This window comes from Gallus gallus, chromosome 7, assembly GCF_016699485.2.
Source record: "Gallus gallus isolate bGalGal1 chromosome 7, bGalGal1.mat.broiler.GRCg7b, whole genome shotgun sequence".
Taxonomy (NCBI): domain Eukaryota; kingdom Metazoa; phylum Chordata; class Aves; order Galliformes; family Phasianidae; genus Gallus; species Gallus gallus.
In genome coordinates, this window is record NC_052538.1 from 6,900,016 (window position 1) to 6,913,622 (window position 13,607).

A 13,607-nucleotide genomic window follows, 5' to 3' on the forward strand; every position below is an offset into this window, starting at 1 on the left:
AAGCCAAGGGACAGATAGAGCTGAACTTGGTGAGGGATGTGAAAAATAACAAGGGATTCTTCAGGTACATAAGCAGGAAGAGACAGGCCAAGGAGAGTGTTCCCTTCTGATAAATGAGGACAGAGAACTGGCTTCCTCAGACATGGAAAAAGCTGAGATCCTCAGTAAGTGCTTTGCCTCGGTCTTCACTGGCGGTCAACCTCCTCCCCATGTCTGCCAGGACCCTGAAGTCCTACATGTGGGTGAGAGGAGCAGATTCCATCCCACTATAACAGCAGAACAAGTCCGAGACTGCCTCATGAAACTGAATGTATAGAAGTCCCTGAGGCCGGATGATGTCCATCCAAGGGTTCTGAAAGAGATGGCTCATGTGGTTGCTGAGCCGCTCTCCATCGTATTTGAAAAATCATGGCTATCTGGTATGTCCCCAGTGACTGGAAAAAGGGAAATGTTACTCCCATTTTTAAGAAAGAGTGAAAGGAAGACCCAGGGAACTACAGGCTGGTGAGCCTCACCTCTGTGCCTGGAAAGACCATGGAGCAGATCCTCCTAGAAGCTATGTTAAGGCACATACGAGATAAAGAGGTGATTTGAGACAGCCAGCATAGTTTCACCAAGGGCAGATCATGTCTGACCAAACTGGTGGCCTTCTATGATGGAGTGGTGGCTTCAGTGGACAGGGGAAGGGCAGTGGATGTCATCTACCTGGATTTCTGCAAAGCCTTTGACGTGGACCCTCACCACATCCTTCTTCCTAAATTGGAGAGGTGTGGATTTGAAGGATGGACTGTTCAGTGGATTAGGAATTGGTTGGCTGGTCACAGCCGAACGGTTGTGATCAATGGTTTTATGTCAGGGTGGAGGCCGGTCACAAGCAGTGTCCCTCAGGGGGACACCTGTCTTGGGACAGGTGCTCTTCAACAAATGCATCAGTGACAAACGATGGCATCGAGTGCACCCTCAGCATGTTTGCAGATGATACCAAGCTGAGTGCTGCAGTCAATACATTGGAGGGAAGGGAAGCTATCCAGAGAGAACTGGACAGGCTGGAGAAGTGGGCCCACGTGAACCTAATGAGGTTCAACAAGGCCAAGTGCAAGGGCAATATATACTTGGGCCAGGGCAATCCCAGGTGTTTATACAGCTTGGTGGAAGATCTCCTTGAGAGCAGCCCTACAGAGAAGGACTTGGGGGTCCTGGTAGATAAGAAGCTGGACATGAGCCAGCAGTGTGTGTTTGCAGCCCAGAAGGCCAACTGTGTTCCGGGCTGCATTAAAGGAGGAGTGGCAAGCAGGGAGAGGGAGGTGATTGTCCCCCCCTACTCAGCTCTTGTGAGGCCCCATCTGCAGTACTGCGTCCAGGCCTGGGGTCCCCAGTGCAAGAAAGATGCAGAGCTCTTAGAATGAGTCCAGAGGAGGGCCACAAAGATTACCAGAGGGCTGGAGCACTTCTCCTACAAAGAAAGGTTGAGGTAACTGGGCTTGTTTTAGCTTGGAGAAGAGAAGGCTCGTAGGAGACCTCATTAAGGCCTTCCAATACTTGAAGGGAGCATACAAACAGGAGGGGGAACGACTGTTTACACGGGTGGATAGTGACAGGACAAGGGAGAATGGTTTTAAAATCAGATGGGAGGTCTCAGCTAGATATTGGGTAGAGGTTTCTCACACAGGGGGTGGTGACACACTGGAACAGGCTGCCCAAGGAGGTTGTGGATGCCCCATCCTTGGAGGCATTCCAGGCCAGGCTGGATATGGCTCTGGGCAGCCTGGTCTGGTGGCTGGCGACCCTTCCTGTGGTAGGCAGGTTGAAACTAGGTGATCATTATGGTCCTTTTCAACCCAGGCCATTCTATGATTCCATGATTCTATGAATTTTTCATTTCCTTACCATGTCTGTGTACACAGGCTGAGGCTTTGAAGGAAGAGGATCGGGCTGCACAGCAGATTGGGAAACTGTCTGTGCAGCAGGCAGCGCTGCCATAAGAGGACGAGGTAACAGTGAAGGCAGAAGATGAGCTGGTGGCTGGACTCTTACTGCTGGGACATCTAAATCCACACCTTTGCTTTCCACTCTTCCTTCTTTGGCAGGTGAATCAACAGAAAAGGAAAAAATAAAGGAAATCCATTCAGTCAGAAATAGAAGCTAAACTGGTCTTGCTGCTTGTTATCTTGCAAAGCAAGCTGGTCTGGTAAGTCCCATTAGGTCATAAAAGAAACCCACAGTGGAGACTTGCTACCTTGATAATAAAGATAGCAAACTGAAATGATTTCTATAATATGAATGTTTTATAAAATACTCAAATATTATTGCACATTACTTCCAATATCGAGCATACACATCTCCAACATAACAGTTTCAGGAAAAGCACGCCACCTAGCATCTACACATACGCCTATTTAATGAAGTGAAAGCATCTATTTTCAACACAATGAAGCATAAATTCAGTCAGCCTGAAAGAGAAAGTGATTATCTGCAGAGTGGGAACAAACTGTATATAAAAAGGGTAAAGAAAAGTTGGCCATCTGAAATAGACAATATATAGCAATTTCACCTACACTGGTAAAATTAAGCTCATTTCCATCAGTGTGTTTTCTATTTATTAATCATGATGTTTCTTAGTTTTCACACACACATAAGTATTTTTAAATCAAAACATACTGTCATTACACCCAAATTTCCATGCAATTTCAACTCATGTGAGCAATGAACAATTTCTGCTTTGTAAAACGAAACAGCAGTGCTCCTGAGCAGTACCTAAAATGCACACTTACTCTTACCTGCTGCTTCCATACTTGACTGTTGGTTACTACCAGCTTGATCTCCAGCGGCAACTCCGCCAATATATTTGCTCTGTCCATTGAAGCTAGACACAGGCACATGGTGAGGCACCGGTGGTAGTGGCCTGCCATTTACAACTTCCCCAACTGAGACTGTCAGCTTCTGACTGACAAACAGGGATTTACGAGGTTTGGGTAATCCATCAGGCTCCAAGAAAGCAGAGCGGTTCAGCTCCACATAAGTACTGAGGCAGAAAAAAAAAAAAAAAAAAAAAAGAGTCAGAAGAGTACATACCCAGAGTCCCAGTAACCTACACATTTTCAGCTGGACAGCTTAGTGGGGTAAGTGAGACAGATACAGGGCACTCAGGATTGCTCCCCAGAGCCTGGACATCAATCACTGGCTGTAACCAAAGCTGGGAAGGCAAGAGCACTGCCCCCACAGCTATTCACCCAGGGCAGAAGGCACAGACCATCGACATTTTCAGGCACCAGCATGGACAATTCTGGCAAATCTCCCATTAGTCTTTATTAACTGTATTTACATCAGCTACCTTCCACACAATAGATGGCATAGAATCATCACAGAATCACTCAGGTTGGAAAATACCTTAAAGATCATCAAGTCCAACCACGACCTAACCATACTACCCTAACTTTAACAACCCTCTGCTAAATCATGTCCCTGAGCACCACATCCAAACAGTTTTTAAACACATCCAGGGGTGGTGACTCAACCACCTTCCTGGGGAGCCTATTCAGGGTGCTTAACAACCCTTTCTGCAAAGAAGTTTTTCCTGATATCCAACTTAAACCTCCCCTGGTGCAACTTGAGACCATTTCCCTTCATTCTGTCACCTCTCACCAGTGAGAAGAGACCAACCCCACTCTCACTACAATCTCAGGTATTTGAAGAGAGCAATAACGTCTCGCCTCAGCCTCCTTTTCCCCAGACTAAAAAGCCCCAGTTCCTTCAGCCTCTCCTTACAGGGCACGTTCTCCAAGCCATTCATAAGCCTTGTTGCCCTTCTTTGGACCTGCTCCAGCACCTCCATGTCCCTTCTGTACTGAGGTGCCCAAAACTGAACACAGTACTTGAGGTGAGGCCTCATAATGCCGAGTACAGGGGGAGGATGACTTCCCTAGTCCTGCTCACCACACCATTCCTGATCCAAGCCAGGATGCCATTGGCCTTCTTGGCCACCTGGGCACACTGCTGGCTCATATTCAGCTGACTGCTCATCAGTACAGCAAGGTCCCTTTCCATCAGGCAGCTTTTCACCCACTCCTTCCCAAGCCTGTAGGGTTGCTTGGAGTTGTTGTGACCAAAATGCAGGACCTGACACTCAGCCCTATTGAAACTCATGCAGTTAACCTTGGCCCATCAATCCAGTCTATCCAGGTCCCTCTGTAGTGCCTCTCTCCCCTCAGGCAGATCAACAGTCCCTCCCAGCTTGGTGCCATCTGCAAACTTACTGAGGGTGCACTCAATCCCTCGCCAAGATCATTAATAAAGATGTTAAATAGAAGCGGCCTCAGTACCAAGCCCCAGGGGACACCGCTCATGTCTGGCTGCCAACTGGATTTAACTCCATTGACTACAACTCTTTGGGCTCAGCCATCCAGCGTTTCACCCATCAGAGTGTACATCCATCCAAACCACGGGCAGTGAACTTCTCCACAAGAATGCTGTGGGGTACAGTGTCAAAGGCTTTACTGAAGTCCAGGTAGACCACATCGACAGCCTTACCCTCATCCACTAAGCAGGTCACCTTGTCATAGAATGAAATCAGGTTTGTGAAGCAGGATCTACTATTCATAAACCCATGCTGACTGCGCCTGATTCCCTGGTTGACCTTTAACTGCTCCACATTGGCTCCCAAGATTACTTGCTCCATAACCTTCCCTCGTACCAGTAAGACTAATAGGTCAGAGCTAGCTACAGAAGGCATCTTTAAAAGCTGCATTCTTCCAACCCTGGCACCCTTCAGTTTTACTCACTCAATATTCTGAAGCCGAATATTAATTGAAAATAGAGCACTAACCGCCATGCTCATACTTCTCTTCCTTTCTAAAACTCAGCTTGTACTACTCAGTTTCATCCTGCCCTACCTGAATCACCACAATGCCAATTTTTTCAAGGTATTTGTATCCTCACTTCCTGCAAAGCTGCAACTTCATAAAATACAACTGCAAGGTAAGCACCTAAAATAAAAGTTTTCTTTGATTGAGTTATCCAGATCTCATTTTAGGGAAGAAGTCCCTTGAGCCCAATAGAGACCAAGCTTAATACATGGTCCCTTTTTGCATGAAATGTCTTTCCCACTTTTACAATTTAGAAGCTGGAAGCAATTTTGTGTCCTTGAAACCCTTCATCAAAAAAGGTGATGTATGGTTCTAAAAAGAAAATCAAAACTAAAAACAAAACAAAACACGAAACAACAACAAAAAAACCAACCATAAAACCCACACCACTTTAGTGGGAAACCACAGTAATAACAAGGACACAAAACCCATTTCTTCAGGGAGAGATAAAATTAAGGAACTTTTCATAATTACAGCAGAACAAACAGCACAGTTTATTGCCCATCATTATTCTAGTACTTTGCTTACACAGTGCTCAGTCTCTAACGCATGCCTGCTTTTTCTTACTGCAAAGGCCAGAGTGGCCCATCCACGCAAATCCTTGGCTTAATATTGGTCTAACTCCAGCAGATACTTTCAGACACACAGAAGCACAGAATGGTTTGGGCAGAAGGGGACCTTTAAGATCATTTAGTTTCAACCCCCTGCTACAGGCAGGGACACCTCCCTCTGGACCAGGGTGCTCAAAGCCCCATCCAGCCTGGCCTGGAATGTTTCCATGGAGTGGGAAGATTCTTCTTTTTCTTTACACTTACCCATCAGATACACTCAGGCCGTAGTAACTTATAAAATCAGTTGCTTCCTCACAGTCTTTGAACAGTAGCATATGGACCAGGTGATCCAAGGGAAACGCTGTACATCTTTGGGTGCTCACAGTGTAGGCAATATTGAGAGACTTGAGAGCATCTTTACGAATCTGAGGATAAAATAAAAACAGGAGTTATATATTTAAACTGCTAAGTACCCTCCAAACATGAAAATAGTCTTTAAAACAAAGCAGCACTTTATCATAGAATCACAGAATGGCTTGGGTTGGAAGGAACCTCAAGGATCATCGAGTTCCACCCTCCCTGCCACAACCTCCAGATCTGGTATTAGATCAGGCTGCCCAGGGTCCCATCCAACGTGGCCTTGAACACTTCCAAGGACAAAGCATCCACAGCCTCTCTGGGCAGCCTGTTCCAGCACCTCACCACTCTCTCTGTAAAGAACTTCCCCCTGATATCCAATCTAAATCTTCCCTCCCTGAGCTTAAACTCTATGTTATCAAGTATCCACATAATCAACTATTTAGATCTAGCTTTAAGTGCTGTGCACTTGCTTTCCAGTTTCCATGCCTCTTCTACGCTGTTCATTTTGAGCATAGCCCCTCACAAGTCTTGTGCAGGAGAAAAAGCTTGCAAGAGCTTCTGAAAGCACAAGTAGTATTTGCCTTTTATAACTGGGTAGAAAACTTGTTTGATTGTTGCAAAAGGCTTATGAGATGGCATGAACAAGATTTTTTAATGTCAAAAAACTTACTGTGTTTTTTTGTTATCTAAAATAATTTCCTTGCAAAAGTGCCAGACAGTTTTACAAGTTAATCATACACATACATACACACACACAAACATTTTCTTTTTCTTACCTGGTTGAAATAACAGTGTAAGAGACAGGCGTTCAGATAGGAAGCTGCCTGCACTAATTTGAAGAACCTCACAAAGTTGTTGCTGTTTAGTGCAGCAAAAGCTTGGACTGCAAATCTAACTTCAGGGGAGTTTCTAACCTCTGGATGAAACTGCTGCACTTCTCTGTGGAGACAAAAATAGAGACAAACCTTTGGTACTAATATTAAACAATCCCAGCTGGACAGCAACTTGTAACAGAATGGAAATTGTATCTCTCACTTAAAGCTCCTAATTTTAATTCCAAGTTACCAATGGGTATGAGCTAAATTTGCTCCAGTATTCAGTCATATTTTCTAATTATGCTCATATAACTATCATGGGTTTGCCTTTTTTTTTTTTTTTTTTTTTTTGGGTACGTCACTCCAACTTCTAGGAAAGAAGGCAACTGGGCAGGTGAACTGAAAACCAGGGTTTAACATTGTCCACAAAATGTATTTTCCTTGACCCTATTGGAGACAAAGCTGTTAAAATTGCATAGTTGTCTTTTTTCTTTCCTTCTAGTGACCTACCAAAAATTAAAATAACATTGTAACAGTATACTACAGCTTTACTTTGGCACTGCAGATTGAAATAAGTTCATCATTTCCTTTGCAGTTTATCTGGACTTAATTCTAATTTCTCCCGAAATGCAAGACAGAAACCTAGTAATATTCGTCATTCCCACCTGAGAATATCGCCCTTGTTGAGATTCAGCAAAACATTGTAACCTCTGAACTCTGCTTCACTCTTGCAGTAAATTCCTTTGTTAGCGAGGTCCTGATACATCTCCTTCAAGCTCTGTAGGCATTTTGTCATGTTCTCATTGTTGATTTTGGCATCAAAGGAGGACATGGGCTCCTCACACAGGTGGTGAGCACAATGGATGTGAAAGCGAGTGCACTTCTCAATCAGAGACACCATCAGCGGGTTGCAGAGATGCTGCTGGGTTATATCCTAACCAGAACAATCAACAAACCATTAAATTCATTTTAAACTAAAGCTGAAAAGTAGTCATCTAATACTACCTTCAGAAAACTCATTTTGACTATGCTTTGAGTTAGTTTTCAATTCAAATGCTTAAATTACTACTGCTTTTTCTTCACTCTTTACAACATGATGTGATTATTTATTTTCTATCATCAAACATTTCCATCTATTAGTGCTTACCTTTCTTATTCCCCGAGTTCTGTTCCAGACAAAGTCATACCATTCTCGGTAGTTTCCTTCTCCTTGGTCCATAATGTTTGTCACTAAATAGTCCATGGTCATGCTCAGCACTTCAGAGGGTCTCAATTCATGCGGCAAAGGTTCCTCCTGGTCTGCTGAAGACCTGCTATACTCCTTGATTGCTGCTGCATGATTTACCTGCAAGAAGCAGAGAAAAGAACTGAAAACCAAAGGACCTTTTTAATCCTTCAGAAGGATTTCATCACATGCATGCCTTTATTTTAGCAAGGAGCAGATTACTAAAAGAGTTTTTCCAGAGTTTACACTAACAGCCCACTTTGGTTCTGCTATGATAGCACATACATTTTATTTTACGACAGCAGCTGACTTGGCAATCTTCAACTCATCACCTTCAAGTCCCACACACCACTACCACACCTACAAATCTAAAATACTTTCTGGAACAAAACAGAAAAGGTTACTGTAACAGTTAAACAGCAATTGCCTAACATTTGTTTTACAATCACAATAGAAAGACAGGCTAAGGAAACAGTCCACAGAATTCACCACTAGAATTAACCACTGTAATCAGCTAAACAACAAGAATAGCTTTATATAAGGAACAAATGAGCTGGGAACAGCAAACTCCAGCTTACAAAGGGCTCATACCTTGTCAGATCCTAGAAGTAACTCAAAGATACTAAGCTGGTTTCTTGTCTCCCGCATATACCGCTCCTTTTCAGGACACATGTCTGGGCAAGTGCCAACAATAGTTTTTGCTTTTCCAAGATCAGTCCTTTTTATTCGAGCTAAAAAAAAAAAAATACAAACAAATAAAATTGTAATGTTAAGCATCTGTCCTTTTGTTTTCATGACAAGCTATTTCCTTAATGTGCAGCTCACAGCAGCATCTGCCTCAGCTGCAGTCTGAACACTGGTCAATGGATGGATGTCAAGAAGCACTCCGCCAAAGGTAAGGGTTAAAAGAGAAGCTGATGTGACTGGATCCGTAGGGGGTCCCAAACAGCCTCCCCTTGGAGCAGGACCAGCAGGAAAAACACAAGGATGGGGTTCCCCTGTTCTAGGACCTATCCCAGGTCTGCGCTGCTCCTCTGGAGAAGCTTCTCTACTGTCCCACCTGGATATTGAGACTCTTGCTGAAAATGTCAGTCTGTAGAAGATACCTGATGCACTGTATCCCAAAAGCCTATCCTGTTTTGTATTCTAACCAAGCACTAGCAATTCCACGATTCCATACTAAGCAAGAGCAAATGTTTGCTGATATTGAAAATAAAATACGATCAGCTTTGAAAGAACAAGAGTAGGATGAAGTAATTTACAAAACAGAATAGTGCAACAAGCAAATACTTCCTGAAATAATGACCAGCTTTACTTAAGAGTGTCCTTTTAGGGAAACACTGTTAGCCTTTGGTCAGCTTTCTTTGCTGCAGAGGTGCAAACTGCCCTATGTGGCATTCCCTGTGTTTTACAAGCCAGGTACACATGATAGCACAGTTACTTGGGGCGGCTTAATTGACCTTAACTGGTGAGGACTGCAGAACAAAGAAGGCAAACAAGTCCTTGTCCCTGCTGATCTTCTACCCATTAGTAACAGAGAGTGTTGTGCCAACACAACACTGTCAAAATACAATTTGACACAACACTGTCAGAATACAGTCAAAAATACTCAGGAATTCATTCAAAGATGAAGAATTTGCTATTCATTATACATAAGAATGTATGATCAAAATGTTGATCAAGTGATCAAATATATGATCAATATGTGTGCAATAAGATACATAGACTTTGCTGTTCTACAAGAAATGAGTGTGTACAACAATTTACTCCAATAGAAAGGCGTGAAGAGTAAGAACACAAGAATAAGAATAGTACCTTGCCGCATGATTTTGTCTCTTTGGTCCAAAAGACGGTATCTTTCTTCAGATGTCTCTGCCACTAATCCTACCAGGTTACTCAGAGATGACAGTGAAGCTCCCACGGCTTCTGAGTTCTGTCCTTCAGAACTAGAATCGAACAGATCGACTTCAAACTGCAGAGCCTTTCGAAGACCAGGCTTCTTTGCAGGAGAGCTAAAAATAAGCATATTACTTACATTATAATTGTATGACAATGTACACCCAATAATCATTGTCAAACTAGGCAAACCATTAAAGTGCTACAGAAGAAGGTACAGAAAAAGCCTGCAGCTTCAGCAGTTGGCACAAAGTAGAAGGTCTCTCGTACAAAGTCCATTCTCTAACTACAAAAAGACAACAATCAAACTCACTAGCTTCTCTGAGGACTCATTCCACAGAGCCGTTTTTGTTCATGAATGAAACCACTCACTTCAGAAGCCAGTTTAAACCAATACCACCCAATACAGTTAATCACTGCTTGGCCTTATTAGGCCTCTACACCATTCTCTTATGCCTCACTGTTATAACTGTTTCTCACGTAACAAACAAACAAACAAAAACCCTTGAAAAAAAATATGGATACTGAAGAAATAAAAAACCTTAATAAGCAGTCAGAAGTAGCCTTCTGACAAAATGTGAGATTTGATTTGTGACTGCAATTCAGCTAAAAAGCCACATGTTTACAATGAATGTGTGCCAGGAGACAGATGAAGCACACTCTCTTGCTAAGAACATCGTTATTCAGCACACATTAATCACTTTTCAACATCCACTCTGAAAGATTCTTAGAGAACACACATACATACCTTCTACCAGGCATTACAGCGCTGGCAGAAGATCTTATTAAAGGTTTTCGAAGAGGGGAATGCTGGTAGTTTTGCTCTTCACTGTTTTGCCTTCCCTCGTCTTCACTTGCTGTCTTCTCCTTGGATGAAAATTCTCTTTTTGCTGGACCTAAGGTGACATACAAACATCAAGGCAGGTACTTCGCAAATAATTTTTGCAACAGCTTTTTCTCCCAACTCCCCAGTGGTGTAGCGAGTAATTGGCTTCATTTTCTAATAATATTATTCTAGTTACAACCTCATGTATGTATACAACACTAACAAGACAGCCTACACTGGAAATTGCACCAAGGAAGCCCACTAATTGCTAGTTAGCTTCAGAGTTCTATAAAGAAAAAGCATTCTTGGGAAAAAAAAAAAAAAAACACATTGCTAAACAGTAAACGCAATTATTTAGCAAACTGCCAGTAAATGAAGTCTGGTCATCAAATTTTAGGTCTTCTGAATTTGAGTTATAGCTCACAAGTCACAGCTCAATACCTGGTGTCTTGGTTCCGCCTGGCTCAGCAACAAACCAATGGAAAAAAAAAAACACAAAAGCCATGATACCCGGTACTTAATCTGTTTTACCAACACAAACTACAACTGTCACAATGTTTTCAGTGCTCCTGAGGTACTTCAACAATTCACACATCCCAAGCTCAGGCTGGGGTTGACGTGCCTCTTCAAGAGTTAGGTCAAAAAGAAAAAGAAGTTCTCAGCCAGTTGGATTTCTCACATTCTCTCAGATTAGTTACTATAGAATACTGCATTTCAGGTTTCTGTAAGACCTTAATGCCCTTAATGCCAAAGTAACATGACAAAAGCATCGTTATAGCTGCTGCTTTGAGGTATTTCTTCTCAGGAACACAACTCTACAGCTGCTCACTTGCTCTGAAGCTAAGTTTCTGGGTTGGCCAAAGCTGTGGCAAGCCATTCACTCATTCTGAAACATATCCTCAAGCCAGGAACTCAGAGCTAGAAACTCTGATTCATGCAATAAAAGGGAAGCACTTAGCAATTCAAATATTCACTTGGAGAGTTGAATAGCCAGCACTAGCATCTCCTTCTAACCGAATCTCAAGCAGAGGGCTGGGGATAGCCCCTTCCTGGCTCCTAGGCTTCCTGGGAGCTATTCTCAGTTTGTGAAGGCAGATAAATAATTCTGTATGCAACTACACGCTTTAAAATATCCTCCCTCTCCCCTGATACCTGTGCCGTTACCCACTGTACTACGTGTCACCTGCTTATCACATCAAGAAACACAAGACTTACTTGTTTTCTTCTTCTGCCAAAATGTCACTATGTCTTTGTGCAGCTCTTTTGCCTTTTTTTTGGCAAGGGCTGCAGAGGCCTGAAGGAAAACAAAGCAGAACACAAGAGCCCGTTAGCATAACAGAGGACAGCTTCTGCTGGAGAAACAGGTACCAATCCTCACAGACCTCTAGGCACTGCCTTTTAACCTAGAATCATAGAATCATTTGAGTGGAAGGGAACTTTAAAAGCCATCTACTCTATCTTCCTTACAATGAACAGGGACACCCACAGCTCGATCAGGTGCTCAGAACACAAGCCTTACTTTGAATATCTGCAGGGATGGGGCATGGACCACCTCCCTGAGCAACCTGTGCCAGTGCTTCACAGCCTCCTGCCTGAGGCATCCATGCAATTGGCGGGGCTGGGCACGTTTCCACAAAAACATTACTTTTCGAAGAAAGCACATGAAACTATAGGCCTCACCAAAGCAGAAACATCCCAGCAAGCGAATCACCTTGCAAAGATAACCTTGCCCTTGATGCTAATGGGGGCAGGTAATGGGGGCCTTGATGCAAGGAGGCAGCAACATTGCTTTGGGTTTGGGTGATGTGTGACCACAACCAGGAAACAAGAAGCTTCTGTTTGGTGTTCAACTGTGGACTAATCACAGAATCATTAAGGCTGTAAAAGACCACTAAAGATCATCCAGTCCAACCGTCAGCCCACCCCACTGTGCCTCACATCCCTCAGTGCCAGTTACCCTCTTCTTGAACACCTCCGGGGTCAGTGATTCCACCACCTCCCCAGGCCACCTGTTCCAACGCCTCACCACTCTTCTGGACAAGAGTTACTTCGTAACATCCAACCTGACCCTGCACCAGGCTGGGGCGCCCGGGTTAACACCCACTCCCTCGCCGGCAGCCTCCAAAACTCACGTGGTCAAAGAAGTGGACGACAGCCGTCTTCTTATTCCTGCGGGTCATGACCCGGCGGACTTTCACGAACTGCCCGAAGTGCTTCTCCAGCACCGTCCTGTCGTTGAGGTAGTCGGGGACGTTTTTGCACTGGATGGCCGTTAGCTCTCCTGGCGACGAGCCGCCCAGGCTGTCGGTGCTGTCGTTGCCCCGGGCCCTACGCGCCGGGGTGACGGCAGCGCCGTCCGCAGGCCCGAGCCTCGCCGGGTGCGGGCCCTCCCGGCCCTCGGCCGCCGGCTCCTCGCCCGGGCCCCGCTCAGGCTCCCCGCGCTCGCGGCCTTGGCTGCGCAGCACCTCCTTCAGCGTGCGGCCGAACAGGGCCCCACCGCGGGGACGGCTCAGCAGCACCGCGCGTTTCTCCGGCGGCGCCGCCGCCCGCCCGCCCGCCGCCGCCATCCGCCGCGGCGATCGCTCCCGCTCCTCCTTTCGCTTCAGCCCCTTCGGCGCCGCCTCGCCCGCCTCTTCCCCTGCGTTCGACGGCGGCCGCGCGGCCCCCTCCTCGGGGCGGCCGAGCGGCGGGGCAGGCCGCGAGAAGGAGAAGCCCCCGCCGGGCGCCGGCGGCTCGGAGCCCGCCGCCTCGGGCGCGAATCCGAAAGGCGGCGAGAAGGTGAAGGCGGCGGGGCCGTCGGGCGCCTTGAAGCGGAACTCGGGCGGCGCGAAGGCCCCGCCCGCCGCGTCGCCCGGCGCCGGGAGGCCGCCCAGGTTGGTGGGTGGCTTGAAGCTGAAGCCCGCGTTGCCCACCGCCTGGCCCAGCCCGTAGGGCGGCGCTGGGACGAAGTGCGGCGCAGCGGTCTGCCCGAAGCGCAGCGGCGGCGGGAAGGCGGGAGGGCCACGGAACGGACCCCCGGCATTCATGGCCGTCACCTCTCCTCTCCGCGGCGGGCCGGCAGCGCGCACGCGC

General features: G+C 45.8%; 1 protein-coding gene across 4 annotated transcripts in view; it reads right to left on the reverse strand.

Annotated features, from left to right (window-relative positions):
• MCM3AP (minichromosome maintenance complex component 3 associated protein) overlaps positions 1 to 13,592 on the reverse strand; it is a 28,462-nt gene extending 14,870 nt beyond the window's left edge. For all 4 annotated transcript variants that reach the window (XM_040703968.2, XM_040703967.2, XM_421891.8 and 1 more), the window contains exons 1-11: positions 12,668 to 13,592; positions 11,751 to 11,829; positions 10,458 to 10,605; positions 9,629 to 9,825; positions 8,405 to 8,544; positions 7,736 to 7,933; positions 7,254 to 7,522; positions 6,550 to 6,712; positions 5,678 to 5,838; positions 2,778 to 3,022; positions 1,888 to 2,078 (exon numbers count right to left, since the gene is read on the reverse strand). In XM_040703968.2, coding sequence (XP_040559902.1) covers positions 1,888 to 2,078; positions 2,778 to 3,022; positions 5,678 to 5,838; positions 6,550 to 6,712; positions 7,254 to 7,522; positions 7,736 to 7,933; positions 8,405 to 8,544; positions 9,629 to 9,825; positions 10,458 to 10,605; positions 11,751 to 11,829; positions 12,668 to 13,561 — 2,685 coding nt within the window. In that variant the 5' untranslated portion in view covers positions 13,562 to 13,592. The remainder of the gene's footprint in view (positions 1 to 1,887; positions 2,079 to 2,777; positions 3,023 to 5,677; positions 5,839 to 6,549; positions 6,713 to 7,253; positions 7,523 to 7,735; positions 7,934 to 8,404; positions 8,545 to 9,628; positions 9,826 to 10,457; positions 10,606 to 11,750; positions 11,830 to 12,667) is intronic.
• Between the last annotated feature and the right edge of the window lie 15 nt (positions 13,593 to 13,607).